Source organism: Protopterus annectens, chromosome 1.part0 (genome assembly GCF_019279795.1).
Source record: "Protopterus annectens isolate FY-2018-M chromosome 1.part0, PAN1.0, whole genome shotgun sequence".
NCBI lineage: Eukaryota > Metazoa > Chordata > Ceratodontiformes > Protopteridae > Protopterus > Protopterus annectens.
In genome coordinates this window covers 1177997801-1178014695 of record NC_056725.1, presented here as the reverse complement: position 1 = coordinate 1178014695, position 16895 = coordinate 1177997801, and the positions used below count along the sequence as shown (strand labels likewise).

Below are 16895 nucleotides of genomic sequence, written 5' to 3'. Positions count from 1 at the left end.
TTGGGGACCTACAGACACTGGATCTTACCCAGTTCGGCTTTGTTAAGGGCAGATCCTGCCTCTTAAACCTGGTCAGTTTCTTTAAAACAGTCACCAAGGCCATTGACGAGGGGAAGGTGGTCCACACAGCCTACCTGGACCTCGCAAAAGCCTTCGATACAATACCCCACTCAGGCATTATAGATAAGCTTACCAGCTTAAATATCAACCCCTGTGTCACTAAATGGGTTGCAAACTGGCTCAAGGACAGAACCCACATGGTTAGAATTGCTGGAGCCATGTCAGACTCCAAACCAGTTACAAGTGGCATCCCACAAGGCTCAGTCCTGGGACCTCTCTTGTTGGGTATATATTTCTTGGAGGTACAGGCCAACATGGAAGGACTGTGGCTGACCAAGTTCGCAGATGACTGCAAACTGGGCACCATAATTGACTCTCCAGCCGACACAAGCATCCTCCAAAAGGGCCTCATAGAAACAGACAACTGGTGCCAGAGCCATGGCCTCAAGCTAAACGCCAAAAAGTGTATAGTCATCCCCTTTGGCAAAAACAAAGTGCCCACAAATTACCACATAGGTGGTAATCCATTAAGTACAGAAGAAGTAATTAGGGACCTGGGGACCCAAGTTGATAGCAATCTCTCATTTGACAACCACGTGGCCAAAGTGGTTAGAAAAACATTTTATATAGCCCACCTAATCATGAAGGGATTCACATCTATATCAGGGGAGGTCATTGTGCCTGTTTACTCATCCCTCATCAGGCCCATAATTGAGTACAATGCCCCTTTTGGGATGTACCTTACCAGACACCTGCAGCAACTGGAAAGACCCCAAAAGTACCTCGCCAAGAGGATCAAAGGGCTCAAACAGATGCCATATGGTGCCCGGTTAAAGAAACTCCAGCTCTACTCAGTGGCATACCGCCTGCTCAGAGGCGATCTATGCCTGACGTATAAAGTCATGTCCAACCTGGAATTAATGGACATGCTGCACCTCAGAAAATCCAAATCCCATCGAGCTACGCACTCGAGAGACTTGAACCTCAGCACTGAAATAAATAGGACATGCTAGAGGGACAGATTCATAACCCAGAGGCTCCCTTCACTCTGGAATAAAATCCCAGTCCAGGTTAGGCAGAGTCCCTCATTGACTCTCTTCAAGAGGAATCTTGATGAGTGGATGGGAGATCGTAGGTTTACCCCGGGTATCACTTCTGTGTCACCGTTAGACAGAGGCACAGTATACTAACCTCGAAAAAAGGCATAGCAAAATTAATTTAAAATGGGTGGCGAAAGCCAAACACACTCTGGCTAGGCTTATAAATGCCCTAGGGCAGATAGCCTAGTATGAACCTATGAACCTATGAAATGATCTTTTTTTGCCAAAGATGTTCTTACAGAATTGTCTGAATTCTTTAGTTACAGAATGAATAAGCCCAAGACTTAGACAAAAGTGATGAACAGTGTACTCTTTCATAGCCTGTTGAGTAATCACCCATATTTACAGAGTTAAGCAATACAATATATTGGGATCTGGGCAATAACAGTGCTAGAAACCATCAAAAATTACATTTGTTAAATCAGACCAGGAAGTTATTCTTAGACATACAAGAACCTTCTTTTAGAAAAGGCTCACAGAACGATGCCCTTTCAAATCTTTATTTTTCCATAGTCGTTACATAATTTCCTGGCATTCCTGTCCCTCCAAATAGGTTTTTGAAACTCATCAACAGTGTGTACCTGGAATATTTCTTGAAGGGACCAAAAGAAAGAGTGACATTTGAAAATCTGATGCTACTTACTGCATAGTGTAGTCAGGGCCCTCCTGGACTCCAGTTACACTGGAGAGCCCCACACGTGATAAATTATGAAATTTGCAAGCTTTTACAGCAAAGTGAGAAATACGGGGATGGGACTTGGCTAGACTGACTGGACTAAAACTTATGGCGATGTTTTACAACAGTACCCCCCCCCCCCCAATCCGTGTCTCGCAGGAATGGGCATAGCCATAGTGATCGATATGCCTAATGGCAGTGATGTAGCATGCAAATGATGTATGACTGAAATGTCATGCAGATTTGCCTGTGACATCACAAGTAGTTTGCCTGCTCCTCAAAGTAGTGCAGTCTCAGAGATGGTATATTTGTACTTATATACACGAGGGATGCCCCTGCAAAAAGCGCAGGGAAAAAAATAATATTTGTGAGCTACACGGAAACATGGATGTCTTTGCCAAAAACATTTGAAGACAGATGCTGAAAACATCAAATTTAAATTATGTTATGTTTATTCATTTTAACAATGATGTTCGAACAATAACGAGAAAATTAAATAGAACTTAAATAATAGACTGTTATGCAGTAACAATGTTTAAAAACATAAAAGAGTGTAGAAAAAAGAAAAAGTGTACAAAATAATACACTCTGAACAGTCCCTCTTACAAAAGATAATTAAAATAAAAGATTCTATTTTGCCAGAAAGGTTAATTTCACTTTCAATGTTTATCGCCTGCCAGTACTAACAAATGAATATTCATGAGGACTTCCTCACCATCTTCATGTTTATTCATGTGGGCAGCCTGTTGGGTGGGCCTTGCTACTGCTCATCGGGGGGGGGGGGGTACTGTTGTAAAACAATGCCATCCCTATTATCTTGTTACGGCAAGACTCTCAGATTCCCTGCTTGATATGCTTCCTTTTTGGTAATTATCATCTAAGCTTAAGTAGGCTCAGAATGTGCTCAAGTGTTCCTTCTGAAAAGTTATCAATATTTCTGTCACCGACAAGAAATTCCAGGGTGGGAACTTCAGCTATTTGGTTACACAGACATCATGAAGTCAAGTTCTGGAAGCAGCTGGTTGTAAACCAACGGGTAGTGAACTACCAAATACTTATGGATAAATGTCATCTGGGGAAGGGGAAGCACTCTGATCAATAGAGTAAAGTGGTTCATCAGTTAAACAAAGAAACTCCTTATGAACATGAGATCAGAAAATGCCACACATTAAAGATTTGTTAAATAGATATGTATAAAAAACTAATTTTACCCATAAATTCTGGAAGGAAATCAGTGATTCATGCTTTAGAAACTGTGCTGGAAACTCATTTGACCCAAAAAGACAGGAGGCAAACATATTTGGTAACTAAACATGAGTTTAAAATACTAGTTTGAAGTTTCTTCATAAAATATTTCTATACCCTAACCACATTTCCCAGAATCCTTTCTAGGCTAAATGGGAACTGCTTGTGCAGCAAATCAGGTCAAAAGGGTACTTGTGTATGCATATTTTGTGCTTGTAATATGTTGCAAACTTACGAGAGAGATTTAGAAGGAATACTGGAAGCAATATGGCCTGGCAAAACTGAGATTATCACTGAAATCTTTTAACTAGGGTGGATACCAAGGGAAGGATACGGTAAGCATGAAAGAAGACTTACCCTCCTGATGCTATTAGTAACCAAGAAAGTTCTAGTTATGACATGGAAATCCTTGGTGCAGCTTAACTTAGTTTTAAAACAATAATGCTGGAGATTTACACCCTGGAATAGGCAAGTACCCTGCAAAAGTATATTTTTAATGGTAAATAGATTTCTTGGGGACATTCAACTGTAGATTAGAATTTTGTCTACAGTAGGTAGTGGAGTAAGCCCCTCCCACTATTTTGTTTAAATTAATTTTATGGTTTGCTTAAGTTGGTTGCTTTTGCCTGTATCAAACACACTGTTTCTTGTAGGAGCAAAATCACACAAAGGCATACAAGCAACACACACGCTTCTGGAATATGCAGTACATCACTTACTGCCACTTTAACATGTATTTACACATTTTGCAACATACATTATACATAAAAAAAATTCTCCAAAGCCAACTTCATGCTTCTTAAGACAGAAGTGGTGAACTTCATGACACCCATGCAGATGGACAATACAGTTAAAACTGCTGAATCCTACACAAATGCACTCTATAGGCACTTACACGAGGTCATGGCTTGTGCTACCCCAAAGAGAACCAAGACACTATCCTCCAAAAAAGGAACCCAATCTGGTGGTCCCCTGTCATAAACAAACTGTACAACAGAAGGACGAAACTGTTGCAAAAGAGAGTAAAATCCCATGAGTGGAGGAGCTCCCTGGTCAGCCTCAGTAAGAAGTTGAGATCCCTTATAAGATCTTCCAAAGCTAGCTACAAAAACAAAATCGCCACTAATTCTAAGGACAACCACAAAGCATTCTATAGCTATGTCAAGAATCTCGATGGCAACACCCAGATCTGCTCTGAGTTATAGCACAACGGCACGAAAATTACAGAATCAACTGATATTGCCAACATCCTGGCAGAAAGTTTCAGTGCTAACTTTACCCCCCCACCCCCTAAAGGGCCCATATCTATACAGGAAGAATGCAGAGTCCCTGTAATCACAACTACTCAAGTAAAAGCTGCACTCTCTAAAGCCAAAAACACAGCATCCATGGGACTGGACAACATCCCAGGCTGCGTTTTACATGAACTTCAGAATGAACTGGCTCCCCACTTAAGCACCATGTTCAATAATAGCCTCGCATCAGGCTTTGTGCCCACTGAATGGCGCACAGCAACAGTTATCCCACTCCACAAAGGGGGAGCCACCACTGATTCCGGGAACTATCGCCCTATTAGCCTGACGAGTCTGATCTGCAAGGCCATGGAACGTATCATCATGGACCTCATAAACAAAAACATTGGTAACCTCCAAACTCTGGATCCCACCCAGTTCGGGTTTGTGAAAGGCAGATCATGCCTCCTGAACCTGATCGACTTCTTTGAAGCAGTCACCAAAGCCGTAGAGAAGGGTAAAGTGGTACACACAGCCTATCTTGACCTCGCCAAGGCTTTTGACACCATCCCCCATTCTGGAATTATAGCTAAACTCACTAAACTAGGTATAAATCCCTACGTCACAAGATGGGTTGCCAACTGGCTCACTGACAGAACCTACACCATAAAAGTTGCACACTCCACATCTGACCTCAAACCAGTGACAAGTGGAGTACCACAGGGTTCAGTCCTGGGACCTCTCCTGTTTGGTATCTACTTCTTTGAAGTACATGCTAACACAGAAGGCCTCTGGCTAACGAAGTTTGCAGATGACTGCAAACTAGGAGCCATAGTCAAGTCCCCAAATGATGTGGACATCCTACAGAAGGGCCTCGCTGAGACAGATGCCTGGAGTCAGAGCCATGGCCTCGAGCTCAATGCCAAAAAGTGCAGTGTCACCCCCTTTGGTAAAAACTCTGTACCCAGGAACTACCACATAGGCAGCAATCTACTTAACACCGAATGTGTGATAAGAGACCTTGGGACCCAGGTGGACAGTAGTCTCTCCTTTGATAGTCACATCGCCACAGTAGTCAGGAAGTCCTTCTATGTGGCATACCTCATCACAAAAAGGTTCTCATCCAGGAAAAAAGAGGTCATTGTTCCCCTGTACTCAACACTCTTTAGACCCATTATAGAGTACAACGCCCCTTTTGGAATGTACCTCACAAGACATCTGCAACAACTGGAAAGGCCACAGAAGTACCTCACAAAGAGGATTACTGGCCTCAAACAAATGCCCTACACTGACCGTGTCAAAAACTCCAGCTTTACTCTGTAGCATATCGCCTACTCCGAGGTGATCTCTGCCTAACATATAAAGCTATGTCAAACCCAGAGCTGTTAGACATGCTACACCTAAAGAAATCCCAATCCCTCTGAGCTACACCCTCTAGGGACCTAAACCTTGTCACCACAATAAACAGGACATGCTGGAGGGATAGATTCCTGTCCCAGAGACTTTCCATACTCTGGAACAGGCTACCCATCTATGTCAAGCAAAGTTCCTCATTAGCACTCTTCAAAAAAAATCTTGATGAGGGGATGGGAAATAGGAAATACACCCTGGGGATCACTTCTGTGTCTCTGCTCGACAGTGGCACAGGAAAATAACTTTCTTGGGTGGTGTAAACCAGGGAACCTTGTTGGCTAGGCTTACGTAGGTCCTTGGGCCGATAGCCTAGTACCTACCTATTAACCTATACGGCACAGCATATCATCAGCTGGTATGCTGCTCGATTTTTCATCTTGTATATACGCAAACACACACACACACACTTTTTTCAGGGGGAAGGGGGGGCACCGATGACCAGTGACTTGGTCCTAACATTATGAGCGTTACGTACTCATTAATGTTCCTACATAATTCTCTTATGGAGGTCAATAGTTAGGCAAAAAGCATCTGAGAAATCATACAGTAGAACCTAAGAGGTTTATCAACTAAATGCTATCCTGTACATGATGCAACAGGAGAACTAAAAAAGATGAGTGCTTCCACACATTGCTACTCAGTCCCTTTTATTCAGAATAGATTACCTAAACATGTGTTTTAGAATATGTGGTTTGAAATGTCTTCATAAGATATTTATATACCCTAACCAAAATGCAGGGAAAGCATTACTGTGCTAAATGGAGACTGGAGGCTGTCAGTATTTTAAGTCTCATCTCAGTCAGACATCCAGTCTTAGGGACATTAGCTGAAAACTGGGTTACTAGTGGTTTAGGTAGCCATTCAGCACTGTGTCAATGGACTTACAAAGTCGATAGATCTTGTTTCTGTGGTACACTATGCTGTTTGTGATGTATGACATTTACATAACTTAAGATTTTACATACATTCAGCAATTGCTATGCATGTAGCTATCTGACAACACTACGCATTCTCTTCATAAATCCCACACAGACATTAAAAGCTTTGCAATTTGTGTAACTTTGGTAGTGACTTTTAAAAATCAGTAATTATAATCCAAGGTAAAAGGAGAAGGAAAAAATCACTATTGTTCGATGTAAAAAAAAAACTAATCTGGTATTAAGACATATCTCTTTATTTGTTACAGATAATACTACTATCAGCAAGCTGTTATCACTAAGTAATGAAGATATAATAAGGAAAAACAAACAAATATCCTGTACTGTAAAATACAACAGCTGGTTGCACCAAATTCTGCTATTAATTTCAGTTAGGACTTTATCTTCCTAAATGCAACAATAAACATCATCAACTGGCATCGACAGATGCAAAGTGCTGAAGTCTTCATACAAATGAGATTTCAAGATACTAATTTATTTACAAATAAGAACATAAAAGCTCATTCTGTACTGTTACCATGAAGTAATACAGTTGCCCTCTTATTATAATGTCAGGTTGCTGTTTGCTTTATGACACGAAATTCTGAACATTAACAGGCAGGGTAAATGACATCTTATCTAAATGTAAGCATTCTCCTTTGTTACAGAAAAAATAAATAAATGCACTGCTTTAAAATAATACTAGATTGCTATTTAAGTATACATAACTATTTATGCAAAATAATAACAGACTGCCATTTAAGTATACATAATTATTTGTGGGCATTGTTTTAAAACAATACCCACCCCCCTGTTCGTTTCGTGCAGGAATGGGCATGGCCGGAGTGACTGACATGCCTAGTTGCTGTGATGTACTATACAGATGAAGCATGATAGACATACCATGCAGATTTGTTGGTGATATCAAGAATATTCATTGTCTAATCGTAGTTTACCCTTTTGCTCAAAGTAGTGCAAGCGTGGACTTGATATATTTAAGTAGCAGGGAAAAAGTGAGGGGAAAAAAGTAATATTTTACCATAAATAAGACTATTATAAGACCATGTACTGGGTCTTGGGCTGGGTTTGGGCGGACCTTGCTACTGCGCATCGGGGGGGGGGGGTACTGTTGTAAAACAACACCTATTTGTGTAATACACAGAGTCTTCTGACTATGTTTCAAAACAAGAGAAAAATAACCTTGTTAAAGCCAGTTTCATACATAAGAATTCTGCTGATATAAAACAAAGAGAACCTTGCTCTGTTCCACAGATAACGGTCACAGCAGAACTGCACTGGGAAGCAACTTGCATCTTTAAGCAAGCAATAATGCCAGACAGAGTGTGTGTTAATGTGTTTTGTTGGCTTCTTTTTTGTTTACATTTTACACTCAGTAAACAGCAAAAGCACTGCTTAGCAAGTGTAAAATCATTGCGGACATTTTCCGGCCATTCTCAGTCCAAGCTCCACAGCAGCTTGATATGCTGCTGTGAAGCAGCAGATTCATTTTTTGGCAGGCATTACTTGTACATTAATACTGTGCTGGAGAACGCTCATTCTCCAGTCAGGGTACTGATGTAAGGTTTGCCCCAAGCAAGCAATAATGCCCAGCAGGGTATGTGCTACTGTGTAAAAAACACCTGCCTCTACACCCCTGGAAAGATTTTATTTACACAGAACACACACTTGGGAGGACATTACTGTTGTGTTTTACCTATTTTTTTTTTTATTGCTATACCATTTTTTAAATATATTTTTGAAGTAAAATAGTTACTATGCTTAATGTTTCAAACTTGCTGTAATATATGTAAAAGGTGTTGGAGGAAGTATTTTACTTCCACAATATAACATTTTTAAAAAATATCCAGATATTTACTTCATTTTTTGGTTCCTTACTCCTAAAATTTATGGTCTGTTGACAGTCATTGGGGTTGAAGTCACTAAATAATGACATACATTTGCATTTCTGACTTTATTTCCTTCAGAAAATTCATGCTAACACAAATCCTGATATTTAAGCAACTTTGTAATTTTATAATAGCACTATTTAAAATCTATTCCTATTTTCGAGTCTTTGCTTCCCCTTTATTTTAGACTTTCTCCAACCATTGAGCTAAGAGGTTGAGAGGTATGCAAACCTCTGTACTGCTGCTGCCATTGGTTGAACAAGCTCAATTTCTCTCTCATACATACACACACTTGCACTTCAGAAAGTGAATGCTAATATAAATCCTGTTATTCAAGTGACTTTGTGATTTTATAAGAGAAATATTTAAAGTATTGTCTTGTTTTGAGCCTTTGTTCTCCCTTTACTTTAGGCTTTATGTCGATGTATTGAGCTAAGTGGATGAGAAGTATGCAAACATCTTAACTGCTGTTGCTGCCACTGCTTGATCACTCTCACTTTTCACTCTCTCTCTCTCCCTCTCTCACTTACACACGCTTCCACTTTCATACCGGCAAGAACGCATACACTCACACACGCAGACAGAAACATACACAAACACACACACACACACACACACACACACACACACACACACACACACACACACACACACACACACACACACACACACACACACACACACACACACACACACACACACACACACACACACACACACACACTCTTCCACTTTCATACGTGCAAGCATGCATACACTCACACGCAGACAGAAACATACAAACACACACACACACACACACACACACACACACACACACACTTCCACGTTCATGCCTGCAAGCACGCATACACTCACACACGCAGGCAGAAACATACACACACACACACACACACACACACACACACACACACACACACACACACACACACACACACACACACACACACTTCCACTTTCATGCATGCAAGCACGCATACACTCACATGCAGACAGAAAACATACAGACACACACTTTCTTTTATGTTTCATTCACTTTTACACTCACTTTATGAGTGTAAAATAATGGCTCGATCAATCTTGCTCTTACATGCATGCACTCACACACAGAGACATAAACACACACACACTTTTTTATTTTTTTTTACACTTGCTAAACAGCAAAAGTGCTGCTTAGCAAGCAGAAATAATGGTGGCTGTTAGGTTACTTTCAGTCCAGGTTCCACAGCAGTTTAATGTGCGGCAGTGAAGAGGCAGACTCGTTTTTCAGTGGCCATTACCTGTAGATTAACACCCTGCTGGAGAACGTTTGTTCTCCAATCAGGGCGCCAATGTACAGTTCATCCATTCCCTAAATACTCTTAACATACTCAAAGCTGCAATATAGAAGGGCCCAAACTAAAGCGTAACTGGTTTTTTTTTTTTTTTTTATAATTTTGCTGTGTCCCTTGCACAGTTATTCATTTTGTGGTGAGTCACTTGGGATGACAATGAGCCAATAATGCTAGATATTACAATTTCATACTTCTTATTCTTCAGGAAATACATGCTGATGTAAACCTGTCCTCTATTAACTTTCTAAGTGCATTAGAATAATATTTTAAAATTGTGTTTGATTTTGGGCCACTGACCCTAATTATTTTTGGTTTGTCCCTGACCTATGAGCAAAGACATTGAGAACTAGGGAGGAACAGCATGAGAAACAAACTCAGAATTTTAAAAACTGTTGACACACTGTGCTGCCAATGAACCTTCTTATTTTTTAAATGGTAATATTAGGTTCATAGGTTCATACTAGGCTATCTGCTCAAGGGCATTTATAAGCCTAGCCCATAGTTATGTGGCTTTCGCCACCCCTTTAGTTTGAAGAAAACTATGCCTATTATTTTGCTGTGCCTCTGTCAAGCAGTGACACTGAAGTAATCCCTGGGGTATATCTGCGATCTCCCATCCATTGGTCAAGATTCCTCTTGAACAAGGCCAGCAAGGTGCTCTGCCTCACATGTACCGGGATTTTGTTCCACAGCATAGGGAGTCTCTGGGTGATGAATCTGTCCCTCCAGCATGTTCTATTAATAACCATGTCAAGGTTTAAGTCTCCCGCCCTTGTGGTTCTGAGGGATCTAGATTTTTTGAGGTGAAGCATATTCATCAAATCTGGGTTTGACATGGCCTTGTATGTCAGGCACAAGTCACCTCTGAGCAAGCGGTATGCGACTGAACAGAGTTGGAGTTCTTTCAGTCGGGCAGCATAAGACACATTTTTGAGGCCCTTTATCCTTTTGGTGAGGAACTTTTGGGGCCTTTCCAGCTGCTGCAGGTGTCGGGTCAGATACATTCCGAATGGGGCATTGTACTCAATCATAGGTCTAATGAGTGATGAGTACAGGGGAACGATGACCTCCCTTGATCTAGATGTGAATCCTTTCATGATCAGGTGGGCAATGTAGAAGGTCTTCCTAACTACTTTAGCAACGTGAGTGTCAAATGAAAGGTTACTGTCAACCTGGGTCCCCAGATCCCTGATAACTTCTTCTGTGCTCAGTGGATTGCCACCTATATGGTAGCTAGGGGTAACCTTGTTTTTTCCGAAGGGTATGACTATGCATTTCTTGGCGTTTAACTTTAGGCCATGGCTCTGGCACCAGTTATCCGTTTCTGTGAGGCCCTTCTGAAGGATATCTGTGTCAGATGTGTTTTCGACTATGGCGCCCAGTTTGCAGTCATCTGCAAACTTTGTCAGCCATAACCCTCCTGTGTTTGCTTGTACTTCAGAGAAGTAGATGCTGAACAAGAGTGGACCCAGGACTGAGCCTTGTGGGACACCACTTGTGACCAGCTTTGAGTCTGACATGGCGCCAGCTACTCTGACCCTGTGGGTTCTGTCACTTAGCCAGTTTGCAACCCATCTTGTGATGTATGGGTTTACATTCAAGCTGATGAGTTTTTCGATGATACCTGAGTGGGGTATTATGTCGAAGGCCTTTGCCAGGTCGAGGTAGGCTGTATGGACTGCCTTACCCTCATCAATGGCCTTGGTGACTGTTTCGAAAAAGTCAACCAAGTTTAAAAGGCATGATCTGCCTTTGACAAAGCCAAACTGGGTTGGATCCAAGGTCTGCAAGTTCCCTATGTCGTTATTTATGAGTTCCATTATGATCCTTTCCATGGCTTTGCAGGTAAGGCTTGTCAAGCTAATGGGACGGTAATTTCCAGGGTCGGTGGAGGCACCGCCCTTGTGAAGTGGGACCACAGTCGCCGTGCGCCACTCCTTGGGTACGTATCCTGAGGTGAGGCTAAGATTAAACAGCTGTCCTAACTGTGGGTTTAATTCCTCATTGAGTTCGTGGAGTACACAGCCGGGGACACCATCCGGTCCCATGGATGCTGTGTTTTTTGCCTTGGAGAGAGCAGTTCTCACCTGGGTGTTAGAGATGTTTGGGGGGCTACAATCCTCTGGTATAGATATCTCTCCTTTTGGGGGGGGGGAGAAGTTAGCACTGAACCTGTCAGCCAGTATGCTGGCAATGTGTGTAGGTTCAGTAATCTTCACATCATTTTGAACTAATTCTGAGCATATCTGGGAGTTTCCTCCTAGGTTTCTAACATAGCTAAAGAAGGCCTTATGATTGTCTTTTGAGTCCTTGGCGATTTTTCTCTCAAAATTTGCCTTGGATGATTTTATGAGAGCTCTTAGTTTTTTACTTATAATGATCAAGGGTGTCTTACCTTTCAAGGATTTTGCTCTATCTTGTAGTAGCTTCCTCCTTTTGTTGTAGAGCTTGTTTATGGCTGGGGTCCACCAGACTGGACGCTTGCCTTTGGTACAAAGAGTCTTAGTTTTGTTTGGGATTGCCTGATCCATGCAGTCCTGTAGGTGCTGGTAGAAGGCATTTGTAAGTGATTCAGCGGTTTGAGTAATGTTTACCACCGGCTCAGGGGCCTTAAAAGAGACCACACTAGTTTTTAGAAGTGTGAAGTCGGCTTTTGAGAAGTTTTTCACTGTGGTCTTTTTTATTTCAGGTGGGGGCGCAAATAAACACTGATTTTGATACCAGCTAGCTATTTGAGACAAGCCTTCCCACACGTGAGGTCTCTTATCATAAGCAGGTGTTATTATCCATTCCTGAAATTAATGTCAAGAAATTCATCCCTGAGCTTCTTTCTTGGGGTAAATTGCTTCACATCCACTTTTTTAACAACCTGGTTATGTTTGGAGATCCAATTACAATCCGCTATGTTAAACTCAAGAAACTGTTTTCAGGGATTCAGGAAAAAAAGTCACAAAGAAGCATCTGGGTGAGGTGGGGTACGGAATACAGGTCATTAAACAGAGATACTATAAAGTACTGCTGGCAACTGGCTGTCCCAGAAAGAGCGAATGCACAAAGTCAGTGTAGGAATTCAAAGGAGGGATGACAAGAACAAGAACCTTGATAGGAAAGTCAGTGGTTTAACAGGAAGGGTACAGTAATTACAACACAAGTGGCCTGACACTTGACAAATACGTGCCAAAGGGGTCATTATATTCAATTAGTGGCTCAATGAGAGCTGAGGAAAGGGGGCAATAACATCTCAAGATCTAGACACAATCCCCTTTGTTAATAAACTGTGTAATATAGGAGTTTCTTATGAAGCTAAATAAAGATTCAGCAACTCAAAGTGTACTCATTTGTATTTGAAAAGAAGCAGTCTATTGCTTATATAGTGTCATCAGCCAAGATGATTGGAGTTTGTACTACAAGTGAAGGACTGATAATACAAGGGTACAGTCACAGCACAATCTCCTTTTCTACAGATATAAGCAAAAAAACAAAAAAAAAATAATAACTAGAGACATGCAACAATGATGTCCATATAATCCTGCCTAGTTATGCCATGCAGCTGACCCATTCTCAAAATATAGATATACAAGGAGCTTACTTCCATTTCTTCCATTTCCCACAAATAGGTTCATACTAGTACTAGGCTAGCTGCCCCTGCCAGCCATTTTAAGCCTAGTCAGTTTCCCTTTTTGTGCTTGAAACAGCCTATCCCATTTGGTTATAGACTGGCCTTACCCATTCCATGGTCAATAACTATATATCACCCCTAATAAGAATAACTGGAATCATACAATACACAATTTGGGGGGATCCAGCCATGGGATAAAGCATTTAAGAGCTGCATCTGCCCATTAGTAGTACAGAGGTAGTCCTGGGGTACATTTTCTGTTTCCCATCCATAGATCTAAGTTGTGCTTGAAAATGGAGAGGGATGAACTTTATTTAATGTGGATGGGGAGTCTGTTCCACAGCAGCAGTATCCTCTGCGAATATACCTGTCCTTCCCAAACCATTTTGTTGATGTTGCAGAAGAGGTTTACATCCCTAGACTGAGTACTTATGATGCCATTTGACTTGCTAATGTGCAGTAAATCCATCAGTAATGGGTTGGAGAATACCTTGTATGCTAGACACAGACCACATCTTAGCAATGTGTAGGATACCGAGTATAGGCACAGGGCTTTGAGTCGGTCCATGTTGTTTGCCGTTTAGGTCTGGTATCCTTTTAGTAACTTATCTCTGTGGATATTCCAGTTGTTGCACATGTATGGACAGATCCATGCCAAAAGGGGCAGTACATTCAATCCCTTTGTTAAATAACTATGCAATACATAAGGACTTTCTTACAACAATAGACATATGCTGGTCAAAATGTAGGTCACTGTTCACATAATTTCCCAAATACTAAACAGCTAGGTCAACTCTTAGGGGTGTATTGTTAATGTAGTAGTTCCCTGCAATAGAAGACTTTCCAAATGATTCAATAATGCATTTTTTGGCATTTAATTTCGGACCACGATTTTGATACCAGTTAGCTATTTGAGACAAGCTTTCCCAAATGAATGTATGACACCTGGTTATGGTGTACTTTTGTCTTTTTTTCATCAATCTCTACATGCCCTTTATAACATTTACATGCTCATACCTATGTAGATAAATAGGAATACCTTGTGACTCATTGACATGTGTTTTCCATACTGAAATGCCATTGTTTTGATGTCAACATCATGTTTGGCTAGTTCCATGGCACACTGGCAACTTTTTGCTAACAAGGATCCATGAGACAGAAATGTGCGCTCCTCCCAGTCTGACAAATCAGTATCATCTGTAACTTTATTGTTCTACAAGAGAAAAAAATAATGTCAATGTATTTTTAAGACTCACACCCAAGTCAACTTAAGGCTTCCTAGTATCGACTTAAGGCCTCCTAGTACTGACAAGGCTTTTCGTGACAAATGATAGTACAGGAAACCTTTTTACAGTTGATCATAATACATGAGTAGTATTTTAAAACTGTGCATAATACAGGAGTAGTATTTCGAAAGAGTGTACTTCTTTATTTGGTTTAAAAGGAAAAAAGCATTTGCTGCTTTGGGCTCTGACTTTATTGTTCTTTTTTTACAACCATTTTCTAGTGCAAGTAATGCAATGATGTGGAAACTTAATCTAGCCTGAATTGTCCTATTTCCACAAGCAGAACTACATAGTCACTACTCCCTAACAACACAGTGGACTTTACTGCTACAAAAGATGACCCACTATGCTAGCATTTCTGCACAGAATAAACTTTCTTAAATGTTTTGCTCAACTTCCAGGGCACATCTTTACTGAGCTAAGAATCAGTCATGGTCTAGTACAAAAAGAATGCACTACGGTATGTTCAAAAGGGGAGACACACATTTTGCGTGAGCAGCCTTAGCATTAATAAAGAAGGAAAGCAAGCAAACTGTGGCAAAAAACAGTAGGTATTATTTCATGAGAATGTAATTCAGTCTGTGTAGGGAAGGTAAAAGATAAAATGGTAATTTACTTAAAGGAAGCAATCATACAGAGAGGGTTTTGAACATGAAGATACGAAACAGAATGGTTTCACAGCAGTCATAAACTACACGCAAACCTGCACTTATTTAACAATACCCTGATCTGGAACCTTCCTGGAAAATAATTTTGCTTGAAACAAGATTGTAAGAATTATTTATCAGTGCAATAATAGTCAAATACAACATACCTGGTTCTGGATGTTTAACTATACAAGCTGAGAAGAAGGGAATCAAACTGCAACCAGTCTAATACAAAAAAACATGTATTCATGACACCATATGTAACATTCAAAACATCTCTTTGAAAATATTTATATGGTCTGATATTTAAAATATGTGGACTTAACATAACTCATAAAAAATTTATTTGATCCTACATAAGAATGTGTGTAATAAACATGACATCTTCTAAAAAGTTATTTTAATCAGTAAACCAGTCTGCCCACTTTATATAAATTGTGCAGGGTGCCACTTCTGAATAAAATGGTCACCCCTCTGTATAGCTGTGGTTCACGTTTGCAGGACAGCAATCATGTAATATACTTTGAAATTCGATTAAAAATAATCCCATATTAGCAGTGTGACTGGGAGAGAGGCTTGTTGTATCGTACTATCTACCTCCTAACAAAATTTACGTGATTACACCCAAAACTATTACTCTACAGCTCTGGAACCTTTGCTGACTCAGAAGATCACTGTACCCTGGACTTTCCCCCCAACCCTCCTCCCATTCTCGGCCATTAAGTCCTTATCTAGTAACAGGCATCTCAAAACTTACCTGCTATACACAGGTTCACCTCATGTCTAGAAGATCTTCCTCGTCACAGTTTAAGAGGCTTAACATGCACTAATGATGGAAACGAAACCAGATGACTTACTAAAGTGTTATGATCGCTACTTTTCAGTCTGTTCTTTCCTTCTGACACCCTGACAAGTCAGTGAGTTCTACACAGATGCAGACACACAAGTTTGCATCCAGTAAGTGGAATTCCCTCACACTATTCAAATTTGAAAAAACAAACAAAACTTTACAACATCCCAATGTCTAAGCAGCATTTACTCTTCACTTACAAAAGACCAGTGATGTACAGCAGATGGGTCTGTGCCCTCACTATGAGCTGGATGACTTCGGACTGACTAGCAGGCAACAACGGGACTGAAGAGGACTGAAGAATCTTATGCTTGCTTGGGTTTCTAAGGGGTGAAAGTACAGGAGCACCTAATGTCATTGTTCTTCATGGAGACCAGAGATCAGTGAAAATAGGCATTATTACATAATTGAGGGACACATTGCTGCAGATTGTGTCACTATGGAGGCTAGGACACACTCCCATAATACTCACATTAATGTCCACCCTTAGTACTTCAGCAGGTATGCTTGGATGGATTACATTGGCAAAAACACCTTGGCAAGTGGCAATACGATCGATCCTTGCATGGCACCATTCCACTCCTGACATGCTGTAATTCATAACCTCAC

At 40.8% G+C, this 16895-nt stretch overlaps 1 protein-coding gene across 1 annotated transcript in view; it reads right to left on the bottom strand.

Annotated features, from left to right (window-relative positions):
* The window catches only part of PDSS2 (decaprenyl diphosphate synthase subunit 2), a 1587149-nt gene that overhangs the window by 274236 nt on the left and 1296018 nt on the right, over nt 1-16895 (bottom strand). The window contains exon 5 of the mRNA XM_044069781.1: nt 14543-14716. Coding sequence (XP_043925716.1) covers nt 14543-14716 — 174 coding nt within the window. The remainder of the gene's footprint in view (nt 1-14542; nt 14717-16895) is intronic.